This window comes from Rhineura floridana, chromosome 4 (assembly GCF_030035675.1).
Source record: "Rhineura floridana isolate rRhiFlo1 chromosome 4, rRhiFlo1.hap2, whole genome shotgun sequence".
NCBI classification, from domain to species: domain Eukaryota; kingdom Metazoa; phylum Chordata; class Lepidosauria; order Squamata; family Rhineuridae; genus Rhineura; species Rhineura floridana.
Window position 1 is genome coordinate 163,387,599 of NC_084483.1, and position 21,496 is coordinate 163,409,094.

Here is a 21,496-nt window from a genome sequence, read left to right on the forward strand (position 1 = left end):
TTATTTTGAAGCCGGAGTCGGTACATTTCTACTGACTCCGACTCCACCCAAAATTGCTTCCGACTCCACGACTCCGACTCCACCCAAAATTGCTTCCGACTCCACAGCCCTGCATTCTACCTTGGCATGAAAAGGTCAGTCCATAAAAACAGCCAGTTCTCCACATGAACCCCTCTCAGAGAAATATTTGCAAGGTAGCAACAAGAGAAGGGCCTCAAATGTCAAACTCAGGGTCCAGGTAGGTTCATATAGGGAAAGGCAGTCCTCACGTTACTGGAGTCTGTAAGGCTTTATAGATCAAAACCAACACTCGAGCAAGCAGAACAAAACAGAAACAGAATCCAGTGAGCTTACAATAAAATGCATCTACAAAGATTAAATGCTTTCTTTTGCTGCAAAAATGTGTGATTTTGTTTGGGTTATGTTTTTTAACTGCAATTCACAAGTGTGCCTTTCTAAGCCAAGAACCATTTCAAGTACAAAGCTAGAAAGAAAGAAAGAAAGAAAGAAAGAAAGAAAGAAAGAAAGAAAGAAAGAAAGAAAGAAAGAAAGAAAGAAAGAAAGAAAGAAAGAAAGAAAGAAAGAAAGAAAGAAAGAAAGAAAGAAAGAAAGAAAGAAAGAAAGAAAGAAAGAAAGAAAGAAAGAAAGAAAGAAAGAAAGAAAGAAAGAAAGAAAGAAAGAAAGAAAGAAAGAAAGAAAGAAAGAAAGAAAGAAAAGAGCTAACAAGCTTACAGGTTGTGATACTTGACATTTAATCCGTGAATGGTGTCACACTTAAAAAATGGCAAGTCAGACTTAACAACACAACCCTATACATGTGTGTTTAGAAGTTAAGTTCCATAATGGGGGCTTATGCAAAGGTCAGTGTGTGCAGGATTGCAGCATGAAAGTGCAAGATTAAAGTCTGAACACCTACACACATTTACCTAAGAATAAGCCCCACTGAAGACAGTGGGACTTATTCAAAGCACTGGAATTTGTTTTAGAGTAAGCTCAAGATTCTACAACAAAGGCTACAAGCTACTGAGACTGAATCTGTCCAAATTTTGACAAAAATGTGTCAAGAAATATGGAGAACTAAACAATGGCCCACAGACTGGAAGCGTTCAACATATATCCCAATTCTAAAGAAAGGGGATCCCAGGGAATGCAGTAATTATCGAATTATTGCCTTAATATCCCATGCAAGTAAACTAATGCTCAATATTTTACAACAAAGGCTCTTAACATATATGGAGCAAGAAATGCCAGACGTCCAAGCTGGATTTAGAAAGGGAAGAGGCACCAGAGATCATATCGCAAACATACATTAGATAATGGAACGGAGCAAGGACTTTCAGTAGAAAATCACCCTGTGGTTTATAGATTACAGCAAAGCCTTTGATTGTGTGGATCATGAAAAACTATGGAATGTTTTAAAAGAAATGGGGGTGCCACAGCATCTGATTGTCCTGATGCACAACCTAAACTCTGGACAAAAGGCTACTGTAAGGACAGAATATAGAGAAACCGATTGGTTCCCCATTAGAAAGGGTGTGTGACAGGGGTGTATTTTATCACCCTATTTGTTTAATCTACATGCAGAACATACCATATGGAAAGCGGGATTGGACCAAGATGAAGGGGGTGTGAAAATTGGAGGGAGAAATATCAATAATTTAAGATACACAGACGATGCCATACTACTAGCAATAATGATTTGAAATGAATGCTGATGAAAGTTAGAGGAAAGCACAAAAGCAGGACTACAACTGAACATCAAAAAGACTAAAGTAATGACAACAGAAGATTTATGTAACTTTAAAGATGACAATGAGGACACTGAACTTGTTAAGGATTATCAATACCTTGGCACAGTCATTAACCAAAATGAAGACAATAGTCAAGAAATCAGAAGAAGGCTACGACTGGGGAGGGCAGCTATGAGAGAACTAGCAAAGGTCCTCAAATGCAAAGATGTATCACTGAACACTAAAAGTCAGGATCATTCAGACCATGGTATTCCCAATCTCTATGTATGGATGTGAAAGTTGGACAGTGAAAAAAGTGGATAAGAGAAAAATCAACTCCTTTGAAATGTGATGCGCAAAGCTCTCCTCCAGCACATCATGGACTGCAAAACAGACAAATAATTGGGTGTTAGAACAAATTAAACCAGAACTATCATTAGAAGCTAAAATGATGAAACTGAGGGTATCATACTTTGGACACATCATGACAAGACATGATTCACTAGAAAAGACAATAATGCTGGGAAAAACAGAAGAGAGTAGAAAAAGAGGAAGGCCAAACACGATATGGATTGATTCCATAAAGGAAGCCACAGACCTGAACTTACAAGATCTGAACAGGGTGGTTTATAACAGATGTTATTTGAGGTGGCTGATTCATAGGGTGGCCATAAGTCGTAATCGACTTGAAGGCATATAACAATAAAAACCTGGATTGGATTTGCTCTGGAGTGGCTAGTGTCAAGCTAGTTTTAAGGGAACCAAAGGTAGTTTGAGAGGAAAGGGATTTTGCCACCCAGGATGCACACACATTTTCTTTTGCCTCACTGTTACCTCCAGCTGAACAGATTCTGTAGATTTTTCAAAGAGGTGAAAATGGTACAAGGATACGTATCTTGGTCACCCCTCTCTTTCAAACTGCCTTCTGTTTAGAAACTGTCTTCATCTTTGGAAATCAGATACTTCCAACAGAATATATGCTTAGAGTGCAGGTGTTTGTTGTGCTAGTTGGTTATGATGCTCATCTGTTTGGACTAGCAGCAACTGGCAAGGGGACCAACACACTCCCATGAGGCTTGCAATTATCAGGCACAGTGGAGTCAGGTTGAAAGGAATCAAACATGACTTAAGATTTTCTGCACTAGGATGTAAGTGCTTTGGCTGTACAGCATAATAGGGACATGTCCACAAAGCAGCTATTTTAGAACTAGACACAATCTGATCTACTTTACACAATCCTTTAAGTCTGCAGTTTGTGGGGTTTTCATTATGCACTCAGGCCCACCTATCCACTGTTTTCCCCCTTTTTTGAAGATTTTTTTAATTAATTTTTTTCAAAAAAAAAAAAAGGGAAAACATTGCCTTAATTTTTCCAAGCCTTCACATCTCTACTGAGGATACAATTTCTTATACAACTTCAAATTTCTGGTGTTGTATATGCATACCACGGTAAAATTTAATATCTGCACACTTTTATCACTGATTTTTGCTATGCACACAGCTGGGATTGGGGGCAATTACTTTGCTCTCACACACTAGTGCAACACCACTTGGCAAATCATTACAAAACAATGCATCTTGTTTGTAATGTACCAGGTTAGACCAATGCACAGTTTAAAGAGTCAGGCATAAACGTTCTGTTTTAATATGTACTTAGCTTTCACTGCCACTGTTAGGATTTATATCCAAGCAAACATTCTTAAGGTTAGGAAGGGAAGGACAGCAAGAAGAACAGGCAAAAAGTCACCACAACCTGCTCTAGCTGAACCCCCTTCCCCCCCCGTGTCTGGTCGCCTGGTCGCCTACCACTGTGTGGGAAGGAACACAGGAAGGTGGCCTGTGGCAAATTGGTGTTTTGCTTCTACCACTTATTTTTTTAACATCATTTTAATAACATTCTTTCACACATGTACCAGTTCAAAAACGGGTCCACCCTCCGCCCTCAACAGCCACAGATTCACTCTCGAGTCTTAATTGCTTTTCTGACTTTGAAAAGTACAGAATTGTTTTTTAATTCATGCACAAAACATTTCACTTTAACATTTACAATTTTCAACTATCTCAAGAGCTTGTGAGGCGTCTTTCTTTGTAGAGGCACCTTTCCAAGATGTATGTGATTTTACTTCAAAGCACTCAACGTCTGAAAGATGATTCAATGCTATGATGTGACCTCATATTTAAAATCAAAATTAGTTCTAAATACAGTTATTCCCAAACTGTTTTCAATTTTTGGTTCAACATGACTCTGTGAATCACCTTTTTCTGTGGTTAAAATAGTGAAGTCAAAATATAGGTCATGGATATGGGAAGAAAATTTGGAGGCAGAGTTGAGATGTAGTCTAACTGATTTTATGCCTGATTTCCCTGCACTACTTAATGAAAATTTAATGGAAAGATATGTCAGATTTCTCATTAATTCTATCTATAAATAATTCAAAAAATTATTGTGTCCTTCTACCCTCAAAAACACAGTTAATTTTTTTGTCATGTGGCAAAAATGTTAACACATCCGCCACAATTCTGACAAGTATGAAAAAACAGTTGGAAACCACTGATCTAACTTATTATCGTCCATACAAACTAGCAGCAGCTTTCAAGGTTTTGGATCAAGGAGCTTTTGAGCCCAACCTGGAGATGCTAAGGGAACCTGCAAAGCAGATGCTCTACCACTGAGCTACAGCCCTTCAAATAAGGAAGGATCCCAGGACTTGCTATACATTGACACTGTTTATTGTTCTCGGTGTGTGCGTGCATGTGCTTACTTTACCTCCGAAGGGCTCTGGAATATTTGTATCCTAAAACGTAGAATATAAATAATTGTAACAAAGGAACAGATAGAATTTTCAGGCAGTATTCTTGGAAGCAAGTTCCACTGAACTCAAATGGTGCTTACTTATGAAGATACTTCGGATTTTCTATTTCATCCTTTAAAAGAAAATTCCACTAAAAGAACTTTTAAACAATTAATTTTTCAGCCTGCTAACAAAGGGATAGTATAAATCATTATAATTTGTAAGGATTGAAGATGTAATAATCCCCAGTTTATTAGAGTAAATGACAAAGGAGAAGCATTCAGCAACTTCAGTTGGAACCACTGTGGTAAAGCATCAACATATCCTAGGACTTTCCCACACCTTTTGAGTACAACAACCTTCCCTGGGGCTGCTTAAGAAAAAACACCCTTGTATCTTGAGGGAAGAATGAAGCAAGGCTGGGAAGCTTGTGTCATCAGCTCCTGAAGAGTCATCAGTCAGCCTGAAAGGACCTTGTTGCTCTCTATTTTATACCATGTGTTTATTTTACTATTTTTAAAATGAATACCACCCTGAGTACCTTGGTAGAAAGACAGCATATAAATAAATAACTGAATTATACCCCACTGTATAAATGCAGTATACAATCACTGATGACGATGTGAACTTGTACTTTCCAACCACACAAACCAGCTGTTTCACACAATACAACCTATCTACAACTATTGTACTTCTGTTAATATGTAGACAACACACATAAACAGATGGTAATACAATCCTGCACACGACTAAGTTGCATGCGCACGCTGCAATACAAAGTTACACTTGTATAAATTGCTTGCACGCACACACTGGGAAGTCAAGCACACAACCAAATACAGTTTTTAAGTAAGCAGTTTACAAGGAGGGAAACCGTAGCTCGGAACTGTAGCTGTCATAGGCCAGTGGCAACTAAACTTAGGTTTTCTATGTTCCTAGATACAACAGGGATACTAGAGACTACACTTTCCGTACACATGCCTTTGCTATGCTCAAATAAGCCTTTGGAAGCCAACAGCAAATACTATACTTTCTCCATCCTGAATATGAAAAAATGAAAAAGGAATAATTTAACAGTACATGGTTAAATAGGCAATATACAAACACCTGGATATTATGACGACAACCACGTATTTCAGCGCTCCTTTCAGCACTAACAGCTTGCTGGATGCGCATCAAAATGGGGATGGCGAAAAAGACGCTCTTTTGTTCTCGTTTCTTCGCACAGAGGAAAGCTTTGCAACAATTAGCCTCTGGCTTTATCCATTTCCACAAAGCAGGCCCTCTGAGGGATCCACCCGCAGGAAGAGCCGACTCCCCGCCCCTTTTTCCAAGATAGTCTCTTCTCCCTTTAGCACAGTCTTAATTAGCTGCTTACAGCGCTTGCTTGAGCTAAGATGCTGGGGTGCAAATAATCCCTACAAACCCGAAAGAATCCCGGAAGTCGGGAGCTGGCTAGGAGACACAAAGCGTGCTTTCTCTCAGTAGACCACGCAGAAAACTCCGCGTGGAAAGTCTTACCTGGCTCGGCTCGGGAGCTCTACTTACGTCGCCCGGACAGATTCTACAGCGACTCAAAACCACGAGTTTCAGGAGTTATTTACCTGACCTCCCGCTAGTTAAACCCCAAGAGTTCTTCCGTTCCTGATTGGCTCCGACGCGTTCTCTTTCGAAAGGTTGATTTCAGATTACCTCGCCTTCTCATTGATCCATATGGCTGTCACTCACAGAATGTCGCCTATCTCTAGTTTTTTTGTCCAATGAGGAAGATGGGCAGGGCAACAATCTACCAATAGGGAAAAGCTCTGTCAGAATTTCCTCTCCAGATTGTAAAGGTCTATGCTGTAAACAGGAGTGGATTGGAAGACTGGATGGAAATCGGGCCGAGCGGATCTGTGATTCGCGGGCCGGAAGACTTTGGGAAATGTAGTTATTTTACCCTTCAAGAATTCTCATCTAGAAAGCTACATTGATAGCATATGGCTGAGGGAGAAAGAGATGCATTTGTTGAGACAAATATGTGGTGTGTCCAACTGTAGTCTTAAGGATATGTGATAAATTTGTGGGGATATCAGTTTTAGAGTGATACAGGCCAAATCTCAGCCATGATAACTCAGACTAAGCCCCCCCTTTTTTCTCTCTCTCGCTATATTTGCTATAGCTTAAATTTTGTATTTTAAAATGACTGGAGAACTGAGTTAAAGAGTGGTATAAAAGAATTATATTATTGCTTCCAAGCAATAATGCTTAGTACCATAAGCTGAGCTTGAATTTGAATCTGGAGCTTTGAGTCTTAAGCACTGCTCCTTAAAAAACTGGGCAGATACTTATTTTCCCTGATGCAGTTCAATCCTAAACATGTATTTTAAAAAATAAGTGCAACTTAGTACAATGGGTTTTCCTTCCATGTGGATGGCAAGCGGTTTCAGAATTTATCATCTTCCCAAACTCTGATATAGCTGCAGAGTTCTACATACTGATAGGAGTTACTTAATGCACCTGTTTTAATTTTTTTTTTAAAAAAATCAACTTGTGGTGTGGGCTGTAAAGAAGTGGATAGCATATTGCCCATATGGCCAGCTGAGGTAAAATTTATAAGGAAAGTAGAGGACAAATGTATTTGACCAGGATCTGGGTGATCAGGGTTCAAATCCCCACTTGGCCATGAAGCTTGCTGGGTGACCTTGGGCCAGTCACTGTCTCTCAGCTGAACCTACCTCACAGGGTTGTTGTGAAGAAAAAATGAAGAGAGGGAAACCAGGTATGCCACCTTGAGCTCCTTGGAGGAAAAGTGGGATAAGGGGGTTTGTTGTTGTTGTTATGTGCCTTCAAGTCGATTACGACTTATGGCAACCCTATGAATCAGTGACCTCCAAGAGCATCTGTTATGAACCACCCTGCTCAGATTTTGTAAGTTCAGGTCTGTGGCTTCCTTTATGGAATCAATCCATCTCTTCTTTGGCCTTCCTCTTTTTCTACTCCCTTCTGTTTTTCCCAACATTATTGTCTTTTCTAGTGAATCATGTCTTCTCATTATGTGTCCAAAGTATGATAACCTTAGTTTCAACATTTTAGCTTCAAGTGATAGTTCTGGTTTAATTTGATCTAACACCCAATTATTTGTCTTTTTCGCAGTCCATGGTGTGCGCAAAGCTCTCCTCCAGCACCACATTTCAAATGAGTTGATTTTTCTCTTACCTGCCTTTTTCACTGTCCAACTTTCACATCCATACATAGAGATCGGGAATACCATGGTCTGAATGATCCTGACTTTTAGTGTTCAGTGATACATCTTTGCATTTGAGGATCTTTTCCAGTTCTCTCACAGCTGCCCTACCCAGTCCTAGCCTTCTTCTGATTTCTTGACTATTGTCTCCATTTTGGTTAATGACTGTGCCGAGGTATTGATAATTCTTGACAAGTTCAATGTCCTCATTGTCAACTGTAAAGTTACATAAATCTTCTGTTGTCATTACTTTGGTCTTCTTGACGTTCAGCTGGGATAAGGGAGTGGGGAGAGAGAAGATAAGGCACCCTTCACACTAAGTATGTTTGGTTTCAGGGAATAATCCATTTTTAATGGGTCATCCCCCCCCCATTTTGCCAAATTTCAAACACAGGCTTTGGGTTTCTTGACTCAATATTTGAATTATTTTGGCATAATACTCAGTCCCTAAGTACTTATCCCTCCACCCACCCCCCGACCTATCTCCCATGGACAGAAATGTAACCAACCGAGGAAGGAACTATTGTGAAGTACACTTCAGTGCTGTTCCATCAACTTACTTTTTATGAAGACCTTTTTTGTAAGGTTCCCTATGTGCTTGCTTATGCTGTAAGAAGATACATATTTTCCCATTCTTTCTCTGTTTTTGACTACAGCTGTTAAGAAGCCTGCAGGTAGAATCCCTTCACATGCTACTCTGAAATATATCACATGCCAAGCAGGTAACCCTGGAGGGAACTTAATTATTGTTTTTAGCGGTTCCTTGATTCATAATTGTCAAGCATCCTGGGAAAATAATTATAACAGTGGTGTTATGATTAGACCGTTGGATTAAACCTGAGAAGATTTGGGTTCAAATCCTCATCCAGCCATAAAGTTTCTATGCCAACCTAAAATAGATTAGACGCCCCCCCCATTTAGATGCCAATTCCTGTCTTCATCTAACACCCCCCCCCAGGTGCCATCTAGATCAGGTTGCTTCTGCATCTCAGGAGCTCATTTGGTGATCTTGGGCCAATTACAATCTCACAGCATGACCTATCTCTTAAGGTGGTTGTGAGAATAAAATGAGGGAGCATGTATGCCTTGTGTGAGCTTCTAGTAATAAAGAAATTAATTTGAAGTGAGATTCTATTTAAGTATAAATTCCTGGAGTTGGAAGGCAATTGAATTCAACCCCCTTTCTCGGACAGACTCTGCCACACAACAAAGGTATATATCATAAAACAGTCAAATGCATTTTGCCTTTGGCCCTCCAGCTGATTTAGAAATATATTGTGATTGATTTCAATGGGAAATACGTTGTAAATGATTTTTTATTGATTTTACCAATGTTTTACCTGCCTTTCCTTTGTTTTTTTTACTTTCTATTTAATTGCTAATGTATTGTGATGTATTATGCTATTTTTGGATTATTGCCATTAGCTACTTTAAGTACCATTTGGTGGAAAGGTGGGATACAAATTTAACAAACAAATAACTCCCTCTGAAAGCAAATTTGGCTGATGAGTGCTGACAGGTTTGTAGCCAAACAGTCATTCAGAAATTAGAGAGAAGAGTATGTATGGGGAAAATCCAAAGACGAAGGGGGGGAGTTAAATTAACTTGGAGAAAAAAGGATCTAAAGGAGCAACCCAGCCTACTGAGAATTGAGCATGCTTAGTGGTTACAGTATTAAGTTTCTGCTGTGAGAAAAGAACAGAAGGCCAAGAGGCAGAATGGAATAGATGAGGGTATGGCTGGCAAGCTGGAACCCAGAAGAGGAGTGCTCCGAGTTGCAACATTTTGTTGCATGTCCACTTGTAATTATGTTGATGCTTCTTCTGCCCAAGTCAGATAGAGGCAGAATTTCCTGTGGGACGTGATATGCTTTGAGAGAAAAGCAAATATTAGTTTGAAAGCAAAAGTTTGATTTTTTTAAAATGTAGCAATAATATGAAAAAGGTAAATTATTTCTAACTGGAACCTGTCCAGTCTGAGAAAAGGAGAGGGACTGAGCCAAACCTAGGTTTTCAAATGAACTGTTAAAATTCAACTGAGTAACTGTGTCCCCCTTTAGGATGCACACCTTAACGTGGTGAGGGGGTTTGAGAGTGTTGAAGAAGCTGAGAGCAATGCTGTCAGGAGTCTAGACCAAGAGGCTAGACTCCTAGCAGGGGCACCCACGGTGGAATGGTCAAAGCTGAGACAACAGACTAAGATGCATCCAAACTCAGAGAAAGGCAATGGTAAACCACCTCTGAATACCTCTTACCACGAAAACCCTATGAACAGAGTATCCAAAATGCAACACGAAATAGTGCTAGAAGATGGGACCCCCCAGGTCAGAAGGCACTCAACGAGCTACTGGGGAAGAACAAAGGACAAGTACGAGTAGCGCTATGACTAATGATGCAGCTGGATCAAAGCCGAAAGGAAGCCTAGAGGCTGATGCGCACAGATGCGAAAAGAGAGTCCGGAGTTAAACGACGCACACAATAGGAACATGGAATGTGAGAAGCACGAACCAGGGAAAGTTAGAAATTGTCCAGCAAGAAATGGAATGTATCAACATTACAATACTTGGCATGAGTGAATTAAAATGGACGGGAATGGGACATTTTCAGTCAGGCAACTACAAAATATTTTATGCAGGAAATGAGAAATCAAGAAAAAATGGGGTTGCTTTAATAGTGAGAAGTGATGTAGCAAAAGCAATTAGGAGCTACAACGCAAGGTCTGAGCGAGTGATATCAATGAGATTAAACGGGAAACCTATTAACATAACCATCATCCAAATCTACGCTCCAACATCAAATGCAGAAGAAAAAGAATTTGAGAGATTTTACGCAGAAGTACAGGAGGAAATTGATACACACCAAAACAAGATATGATGATAATCATGGGGGACTGGAATGCAAAAGTAGGGAACAGAGAAGGACTAGGAATTGTGGGAAAATGGGGCTTAGGAGACAGAAATGAAGCAGGAGAAAGACTTATTGAATTCTGTGAAGCCAATAATTTGTTTCTTGGAAAACATTTTTTTGAGCAACTGAAAAGACTGTACACATGGACATCACCAGATGGTCAATATAGGAATCAAATTGATTATATAATTGGCAACAGAAGATGGAGAAGTTCCATACTTTCTGCAAAAACAAGACCAGGAGCAGACTGCGGTACAGCAGGGCTGTGGAGTCGGTACGCCAGACCTTCGACTCTGACTCCGACTCCTCTATTTTTCTACTGTCTGACTCTGACTCCTTCATAAATGGCAAAAGTAACTTTTCCAAGCTCTGGATTCACATGGTGGTGATGAAATGCCTTGTGCTACCATTTTACTACAGTAAATTTGTTATTACTAGTTAATATACATTTGCCATTTATGAAGGAGTCGGAGTCGGTACATTTCTACTGACTCCGACTCCACCCAAAATTGTTCCCGACTCCTGACTCCACGTCTCCGACTCCACAGCCCTGCAGTATAGATCATGAACTGGTTGTATCGAAAATCAGAGTAGAGCTAAAGAACAACAACAAAGCAATCATAATGCCTAATTACAATTTAAATAACATCCCAGAAGAATATAGAGATCAAATAAGGAACAGATTTGAGACTTTAAACGTTAACAGAGAACCGGAAGAACTATGGAGTGAAGTCAGAGACATGATCAGGGAAGAATGCAAAAAGACAATACCTCTCATCTAAAAGAAAGACCTCAATGGATGACTGAAGAAACTCTTAAAACGGTTAAAGAGAGAAGGAAAGCAAAAGCAAAAGGAGATAGAAACACGGTCAGAACCCTAAATGCAACAATACAGCGACTAGTAAATAGGGACAAAGAAAACTATTACAATAGTTATTGTATAGAAATAGAAGAGGACAACAAAAAGGGAAGAACAAGAGCCCTATTCTAAAGGATTAGAGAAATGAAAGGGAAATTTAAACCACGAGTAGGGATGTTGAATAATCAGCAGGGGAACACACTGACTGACTGAGATAAAATAAAAGGAAGATGGAAGCAATACACTGAAGAACTCTATTATAGAGATGACAGGATGACAGATTCATTCACGGAGGAACCATATGATGAAGAACAAGAAATTTTAGAATGTGAGGTGAAAGCTCCTCTTAAAATACTTGGAAGAAACAAATCACCAGGAACAGATGGCATACCAGTAGAGTTGCTGCAAGCTACTGAGACTGAATCTGTCCAAATTTTGACAAAAATTTGTCAAGAAATATGGAAAACTAAACAATGGCCCACAGACTGGAAGCGTTCAACATATATCCCAATTCTAAAGAAAGGGGATCCCAGGGAATGCAGTAATTATCGAATTATTGCCTTAATATCCCATGCAAGTAAACTAATGCTCAATATTCTACAACAAAGGCTCTTAACATATATGGAGCAAGAAATGCCAGACGTCCAAGCTGGATTTAGAAAGGGAAGAGGCACCAGAGATCATATCGCAAACATATGTTGGATAATGGAACAGACCAAGGAATTTCAGAAGAAAATCACCCTGTGCTTTATAGATTACAGCAAAGCCTTTGACTGTGTAGATCATAAAAAACTATGGAATGCTTTAAAAGAAATGGGGGTGCCACAGCATCTGATTGTCCTGATGCGCAACCTATACTCTGGACAAGAGGCTACTGTAAGGACAGAATATGGAGAAACCGATTGGTTCCCCATTGGAAAGGATGTGAGACGGGTGTCACCTTGTAGTGGTAAGTGGGCTTGCGTGTTCCAGTGAACCCTGTGAACAATGCCATCGGGAGTCATGTACTCCCAGCAGTGTCACCCATGGCAGTAAGGTCAAGGGAGAGGACCAGACAAAGAACACTCCAAGAAAGTCCTCAATGGGAGAACAGGCGGAGGATAACTATGTGTACGTTGCAACGGCTGTGAAGGCGGATGAAGGCTGCAGCAGATAAAAGACTTCCAATCTTCATGGTATCCATGCCATTGGATCAAAGCCTTTTTCTGTCACAAATTCACGCACAGGCGTCTTCCAAGCAAAGACCTTATCTTGCAAGACAATCTTACTCAGCCACGAGTGATCACCAATGAATGCTATACACAAAATTTTATCACCCTATTTGTTTAATCTGTACTCAAAACATATCATACAGAAAGCGGGATTGGACCAAGATGAAGGAGGTGTGAAAATTGGAGGGAGAAATATCAATAATTTAAGATATGCAGATGATACCATACTTTTAGCAGAAACCAGTAATGATTTGAAATGAATGCTGATGAAAGTTCAAGAGGAAAGTACAAAAGCAGAACTACAGCTCATCATCAAAAAGACTAAAGTAATGACAACAGAAGATTTATGTAACTTTAAAGTTGACAATGAGGACATTGAACTTGTCAAGGATTATCAATACCTTGGCACAGTCATTAACCAAAATGGAGACAATACTCAAGAAATCAGAAGAAGGCTAGGACTGGGGAGGGCAGCTATGAGAGAACTAGAAAAGGTCCTCAAATGCAAAGATGTATCACTGAACACCAAAGTCAGGATCATTCAGACCATGGTGTTCCCGATTTCTATGTATGGATGTCAAAGTTGGACAGTGAAAAAAGCGGGTAAGAGAAAAATCAACTCCTTTGAAATGTGGTGTTGGAGGAGAGCTTTGCGAATAGAATGGACTGCGAAAAAGACAAATAATTGGGTGTTAGAACAAATTAAACTAGAACTGTCATTAGAAGCTAAAATGATGAAACTTTGGACATATAATGAGAAGACCTGATTCACTAGAAAAGACAATAATGCTGGGAAATACAGAAGAGAGTAGAAAAAGAGGAAGGCCAAACAAAAAATGGATTGATTCCATAAAGGAAGTCACAGACCTGAACTTACAAGATCTGAACAGGGTGGTTCATGACAGATGCTCTTGGAGGTCACTGATTCATAGTGTCGCCATAAATCGTAATCGACTTGAAGGCACATAACAACAACAACAAAGTAACTGCATCTAATATTTTCTCTCCAGCGATTTGAGAGCAATGTTGAGAACTCAACACTAGGGGGCCTTCTGGATACTGTTTGATAGGGGGTGCGGAGAGGGGGGCAAAACAGACAGTGACAGCTGTTTAATATACTACTCTACTCAGCTTTGAGTTGTACTGCTTAAAGTTCTAAACAAACACATACGAAATGCCATCAGAAAATAATGTCATAAGAAGAAGATAGTAAATTCAAGGAGACTTTATACATGACTTTTAATGGTTTTTCTTTCTTCATGAATGTATGTTTTTTTCCTTGATTGCTTCCTACAGGTCCTTCTGTTTGCATTGCCTTATGTGGAAGTAGAGGGAGATTTGGTTTAAAACAATGCTGAAAATTTGGGGTTCTCCCCCCCACCTTATGGACTAACAGAGCTACTTGCAGTTCTTGTGTGGGTGATTGTTTCATCTTTTACATGTGTGACAAGGTGTTTTACAAACCTATAATAAAAACAGTTTTCAAAGCAGTGCAAAAGAAATGAAAATAGATTTAAAAGCAATACAAAATTAACACTGAAGGGACTTTTTCATCCACCTGGAAAAACCTGTTGTAACAAAAATGTCTTCAATTGTTTCTAGAAAGTACAGATAGTGGACACCTGTTGTATCTCGACAGGAACGTTGTTCTACACACTAGGGGTGGCCACACTGAAAGCCCTGCTCTGAATTACTATGGAGAAGGCATGCAAGTCCTTTTCCGGGAGTTGTGATGACAAGTCCAAGATGGATCTTCTGACGCAGAGGCTGGCTGGGGAGCAGAGTAGGCACAGGCTCCTTCTGCAGGTGGTGGTTGCGCATTCTCTGGGAGTATCTGAGCCGTCCGGATTCTCAGCTGTCTCAGGTTTCCAAGGGGTTTGGGCTCCCACCTGTGAAAAACGAAAACAAGCAGACAAACAAAACAAGACAAGATAGAAAAGCTGGGCTTGTCCGCAACATGGTGTTGCCTCTTGGCTCTGACCCCATTTGGGGGAAGGCCAAGAGGCTGGGGCTCCCTCCTCACTTACCAAAATGTTCCTGTGACCCTTTGATTGGTTTTACTACTATACTGAAAGAGACTCTTGCCACACTTCTGCATCTGTCTTAGAAATGCAGGTCAGCAAAGACATAGAGGGATTTTCTTTACCAGTTGGGGAAACAGTACAGGGAACCCATACAGATTACGGCACTGTCAAAGTGTGAACTCTCTCTCTCCCTCCCCTAACAGAATATTGTTACGGATTTTAAGGGTGAGTTTGAATGATCTCTCAAGGATCCCTACAGCTGACTGTAAAAGATCCAGGATTATCAAGAGTATGGGAACTGTTTGGTAAGATCTTGCTTGCATGTCCTGTGTTAACTGATTGTTGTCAGTTCAGCTGCTACCTTTGTGAATGGGCAAGAAAGGTGGCTGTGGGAGTGACTCATCCTTTTGTCCTGTGCATGCCCAGGGGAAATGGATAAGCTTAGCCTGGCAGACTCCTTTTCCTTTCAGAGAATAGACTTTTGCATAACTAAAGGCCCTGGACCTTGCAGTGTTAGATAACTACCTCCGTGACAACTTGACTGAAAGGCTCTAGACTTATCTGCATGAAGCTGATTATGTGGATCCATTTCCTTCAGTCCTGATTTTGCCACTTAAATAGCTGGCTGCTTTGACTGATGACCTTCATTGGAAAGGGGAAGTGTTAGCAGGCTGGCTATGAGCCTATAAACCTGAGAGACACTCCACCCCAACATGGCCTATATGATTTTTTTAATGGCTTCAGTTTGGTTCATTTTGCAAAAAGATGCTACTTGAGACTTGATGGAAAAAGCGGTGGAAAGAGTTAAGTCTGTCATTTCAACTGAGAGGATGACGCCAGTCATATGCACAGGACGTGTCCTTTGGCAATCATAAGAACATAAGAAGAGCCTGCTGGATCAGGCCAGTGGCCCATCTAGTCCAGCATCCTGTTCTCACAGTGGCCAACCAGGTGCCTGGGGGAAGCCCGCAAGCAGGACCCGAGTGCAAGAACACTCTCCCCTCCTGGGGCTTCTGGCAACTGGTTTTCAGAAGCATGCTGCCTCTGACTAGGGTGGCAGAGCACAGCCATCATGGCTAGTAGCCATTGATAGCCCTGTCCTCCATGAATTTGTCTAATCTTCTTTTAAAGCCATCCAAGCTGGTGGCCATTACTGCATCTTGTGGGAGCAAATTCCATAGTTTAACTATGCGCTGAGTAAAGAAGTACTTCCTTTTGTCTGTCCTGAATCTTCCAACATTCAGCTTCTTTGAATGTCCACGAGTTCTAGTATTATGAGAGAGGGAGAAGAACTTTTCTCTATCCACTTTCTCAATGCCATGCATAATTTTATACACTTCTATCATGTCTCCTCTGACCCGCCTTTTCTCTAAACTAAAAAGCCCCAAATGCTGCAACCTTTCCTCGTAAGGGAGTCGCTCCATCCCCTTGATCATTCTGGTTGCCCTCTTCTGAACCTTTTCCAACTCTAGAATATCCTTTTTGAGATGAGGCGACCAAAACTGTACACAGTATTCCAAATGCAGCCGCACCATAGATTTATACAACGGCATTATGATATCGGCTGTTTTATTTTCAATACCTTTCCTAATTATCCCTAGCACGGAATTTGCCTTTTTCACAGCTGCCGCACACTGGGTCGACATTTTCATCGTGCTGTCCACTACAACCCCGAGGTCTCTCTCCTGGTCGGTCACCGCCAGTTCAGACCCCATGAGCGTATATGTGAAATTAAGATTTTTTGCTCCAGTATGCATAATTTTACACTTTAGTGTCATCAGCAAACTTGGCCACTTCACTGCTCACTCCTAATTCTAGGTCATTAATGAACAAGTTGAAAAGTACAGGTCCCAATACCGATCCTTGAGGGACTCCACTTTCTACAGCCCTCCATTGGGAGAACTGTCCGTTTATTCCTACTCTCTGCTTTCTGCTTCTTAATCAATTCCTTATCCACAAGAGGACCTCTCCTCTTATTCCATGACTGCTAAGCTTTCTCAGAAGCCTTTGGTGAGGTACCTTGTCAAACGCTTTTTGAAAGTCTAAGCACACTATGTCCACTCAATCCAATCAATGCAGTCCCAAAAGTAATTGTAAAAGTTTGGCCCTCAAGAGAGGAACCCATTGTTCAAATCTTATCAAGGTAGCTAAAAAATAAATGCAAGCACTTGTCTTCACAAAAGAAAAGGCCATCACCCTGACCATACAACTCATAATAGGTATGGAAATTAAGGAAGGACACCTGTCTGATCCAATCAATTCTGCATTCTCCTTTGAGGCTTTTCTTCAGAAAGGTATAAAAATTGGACTCCTAGAGCCAGGTTTGAGGGGGTTTGGGGGGTTCTGGCCTCTTGGTCTTGGTCACCCACCCTGCTGAATATCACTGTACCTGAAATCACCTGCTGAATCACTTAGCCAGCCAGAACCCTGAGATCTGACTCTCCCCTGTTCTTCCTTCATTGTCTGGACCCCTGCCTTCTGAAACAGAGGTTTGCTGAAGCTGCTTCAAAAGCTCTTTTCAGGGCTCCACTACTTTTCCTGCTTTCCTCTGGACCTTTGCTAGCCAAAGCAGAGATCCAAGAAGCCATTTCAGGACCCCTGTCTGCTGCATCTGCAGTTTCCCTGTGTGACCCAGGAGCCTCAACGCACTCCAGTTTCACTTCTAGATTGCCCATCAGGCCTGGGAAAGGTATACCTCACTCCCTATCCTGTCTTCTGGAGGCCCTTTCCCTGCAAACTATAGCCTCCACATCTGCTCCCTCTGCCTACCTTTGTGTGTGTGTGACTGTTTCAGAAGCCATGCTCTGGTCCTCCCTGCCCAGCTGTGCATGTACTGCCTACAAGTCGATTCTGACTTATGGCCACCCTATGAATAGGGTTTTCATGAGGCTGAGAGGCAGTGACTGACCCAAGGTCAGCTTCATGGCTTCATGGCTGTGTGGGGATTCAAACCCTGGTCTCCCAGGTCGTAGTCCAACACCTTAACCACTGCACCACACTGGGTCTCTTGCTGTGCATAACTGAGGCCTAGTCTGCAAAGTGAGCCCAGAGAGAGAGAAAGGGCAGGCTAGCATGCCTTCCTCAGTTGTGCTGAACTCAACTCCCCCCCATCTCTTAAGCCTTTTGTGCTTGCTCCTTTGTGTGTGTGTGTGTGTGTGTGTGTGTATTTTGAGAGTGTATGCGAGTTTAGTTCTGATTAGGTTTATTTAGCTAATTTCCTCACACATATTGTTAGTGAGCTAATCCCCACTGATGCCAATAGATATGTATTGTTGCTGAGCTATTCCCCATTGAAGTGTTAAATGTGTATGGTTTGATTCTGTGTGTATATACTCAATAAATATCCCCATGTTTAAGATCTGTATGAGTGTAAGTTACTGGGTAAATCTGCCAAGATGCACTATGGCCAATGTCAAAAGATAATAATTCACAAGATTTGTAGAATGTGTGTGAAACACGTGTCTACAGAGGAGTCTTGCTAACAGAAAGTAACATCATCAGTTCTCCTTGATCTCGCTACAGCTTTTGATGCCATTGACTATGGTTTTCTCTGTAGAGTTCTCTTTTCTTCACGACCAATATCAGAAAGTAGTAGCAGTAGGAGACTCTGGCTCGGCTCCTTGATGTTCAGCCCCTTGGCATTTGTGCTGTGGAGTTCCACAGGGCAACATCCTGTCTCCAATGCTCTTTAACATCTATATGAAGCTATTGGGAGCTATCATTGGGGATTTGGAGTCCAGTGTCACCAGTATGCTAATCATAGAACAGGAGACTCCAACATCCTGCTAAGAGACAGGATATGAAGTACATGGGCAGTCAAGGACATTAAAAGCTGGGAACAAAGGCATGGGAAGACTGTCAGTGGTGCATGTTCCCCACTGAGATTGGTGGGGCGGAAGGCAAGGAGACCAACAGTAGGTGGGGCCTGAGCCAATAGCAGGCAATACCAACAAATTCTGGTTTTGTCCCCATCCTCCCTGTTGAGTTCTACAGGGACTAAGGAGGAGGACTCTGACAGCCATGGCCATCACTTGGACTGATTGTAAGCAAGAAGGCAAGCAGGTGGGGGCTGGCTGAGAGCAGACTGACGTGGGTGGGGCAGTGCCCCATTTGCCAGCCTCCACTGATTGTGAAGGGCATACAAGAATGAAATTTAGATTGAGACTCTACCTGAGTTACCCTCTTCATTTTCTCTACGATGTGAGGTTTTTGCATGTGCCATACCTGTCAACAACATTTTGCAATCCAAATGAGGTTGTTAAGGGAAATTTCTGTAGCTGAGTCCTTTCTGCTTCCATTTCTGGTTTCAGTGTTGGAGTCATTTTCCATTCTAGGACCAGCATCCCTTCTAGGACCATAGTGGTGGCGTTGGGGGTTCCATCTCAGCATTGCTCCTTGCCCTATGTGATCTACTTGCATCGCGGTTGCAAACCACTGTCCTTTTAGTGCCTATAAGCCAAAAGTCAAACTAATCCATGATTATGGCAAGCATTTTAACGTTTGCATTCACTTTTCTTAAAGACATAGCAACATTCATCTTGCTCTATTTTTAAACTGTTACATGGATCAAAAGTCCTTTTGTTGACATTCTGCTTGAAGCTGGGCCAGGTTTGCAAAGGACTCCAGTAGGGTATGTCGAGATCTAAATGTGATGCTGGACAGGCAAGAGGAATTTGTTCATGTGGTATTAAGAGGCTAGTTTATTTGGGTGAATGGGATGCTATTCGCAGTCTGCCTACATCTGCCTGCCTACTTCCTTACAACCATTCCAGGGAGTAGCATAGGGTTGCCAAGTCTCCGATTTTTGCCTGGAGACTCTGGTTTTTGGGGGTCCTCTTCAGATCTCTGAGTGAGTCACCTTAATCTCAGGACTCTCTTTTTTTAAAAAAAATAAGTTTCTAGGTTGTCTGTTTCAAAAAATATAAACCAAAATGTCAGCTGCCCCCTCCCGCAACTTCTGTTAGTACCTGCTGCTCTAATCCCCGCCCTTACAGGTTTTTAGTCAATAAGTGAAGTCAGAGTTGTGATTGACAAGATTTGTTGACCCCAAGACAATGCCTAAAGTTCTGGAAACAGTTTCCTTTTCCTGCTTGTCTCACATCAGGAATTCAGTAAATATATAGCTTTCAGCAGCATAAAGACTACTTTCTCTGTACAGGATTGGGACTTTCTTCTGCATAAACATGCATAGGATTGCACTACAACAGAAGGTCACAGCAGGAGCATGGTAAGCATAACCATATAATTTTAATTATAATAAAAATGTACATGCAGGGTTTTTTAATTTCTTGCATTAAGAAATTAAATTTCTTGCATCGTGTATATGCTGTAGTATTATACTTTTTAAACTAAGGAGTCCAAACAGTTTAACTTTTACTGGACTGTTGAAGAGGGCAGTTTGTCTTATTCATAACCTGTTTTGAAAACTTTCCCAATATGAAGCTTTTCTAGGAGTAAAGCTGCACTGCATTGAATTCAGTAGGACTTACTTTTGAGTAGACGTGGTTAGGATCGTGCTGAAAATCAATGGGACTTTTGAGGGAACATAGAAACAGCTTGTGTTATAAATCTTTCTCTCCGATCCTTTTTTTTTTAAAAGCAGTTAGGCAGAGCTTAGGTGTCATTGCTTTTATTTGGCAGGAAATTAATACTTAAAAAAAAAAGTTCTGCAATGGCCATCTGGTTTTGTTAATAAACTATGGTCTGAAGGCACATGTGGCCAGCTTCCTACTAAAGCTAAGCAGGGTCAGGTCTGGTCAGTGCCTGGATGGGAGACTGCATGGGAACCATATGTAAGCCACCTTGGGTTTCAATCATGAAAAAGAAAGACGGGGTAGAAATGGAATAAATAATAATAATAAAATAATCAACTATTATATGCGGTGTATGTATTTTTATACCTCCAGTGTGTGTGTATATGGAATATTTCCAATAATCCTGTGAGGTAGGGTTAAAAACTAAGGCTGCTCAGTACAAGAAATAAAACCATTTAAAATCCAATAACCATAAAACAAGTATAAAACAGTTGCAAAATAGCTTAAAGTGGCATGATTCTGAATTTTGGATTGGGTGAGTGAAGTTCCTTATCATTGAATTGGAGTCCTGTGCATGCTTTCTGTCTGAGTAAGCTTCATTAAATACACTGGGACTTGTTTCTGAGTAAACATGCATAAGATTGCAGTATAAATATCTTTACAGGATGTGTAAATAATAAACATCTTTGACATTCATGTTTATATAAATATTTTAAATTGTTTTTTTTAAAGTGTTTTTAAATTTATATATTTGTTTTTAATTGTTGTAAACCGCCCAGAGAGCTTCGGCTATGGGGCGGTATACAAATGTAATAAATAATAATAATAATAATTTCTCCATTCTATGTCTTGATATATATCCGTTTTCACACTATGGTTGTAAATTATTTCCTCTATATTTTAAGTGTGCCCTTCTTTCTTGGGATGGTCATGGTCTCCCTCTGTTGTTTTCCCCCTGAGAGGCAGATTAGGCTAAGGGATGATGCGTAGTCCAAGGTCACCCAGTAAACTTTGTAGTTTATTTCCATTTTAAAACTTAATTAAAATGATTTATATACAGGTAAAGTGTATAAAGTAATGCAGATCCACATAATACATTTAAAGCACATCCAACTCACTTTTAAAGGGCATGACTTCCCCCAAAGAATCTTGGAAAGTGTAGTTTCCCCCTCACAGTTATAGTTCCCACCACCCTTAACAAACTACAGTTTCCA

General features: G+C 40.8%; 1 protein-coding gene across 8 annotated transcripts in view; it reads right to left on the reverse strand.

Annotated features, from left to right (window-relative positions):
- Nucleotides 1-6,171, reverse strand: part of PSEN2 (presenilin 2) — a 51,564-nt gene extending 45,393 nt beyond the window's left edge. For 4 of the 8 annotated variants that reach the window (XR_009762402.1, XM_061625017.1, XM_061625016.1 and 1 more), the window contains exon 1: nt 5,630-5,993. Coding sequence is in view for 6 of the 8 variants with exons in the window: in XM_061625017.1 (XP_061481001.1) it covers nt 5,630-5,698 (69 nt within the window). In the remaining 2 variants the exon portion in view is untranslated. Of the gene's footprint in view, nt 1-5,629; nt 6,000-6,043 lie in introns of those variants that run through there. The other 4 variants (XM_061625019.1, XM_061625015.1, XM_061625018.1 and 1 more) reach the window with 4 other exon arrangements.
- Nucleotides 6,172-21,496: the final 15,325 nt, after the last annotated feature.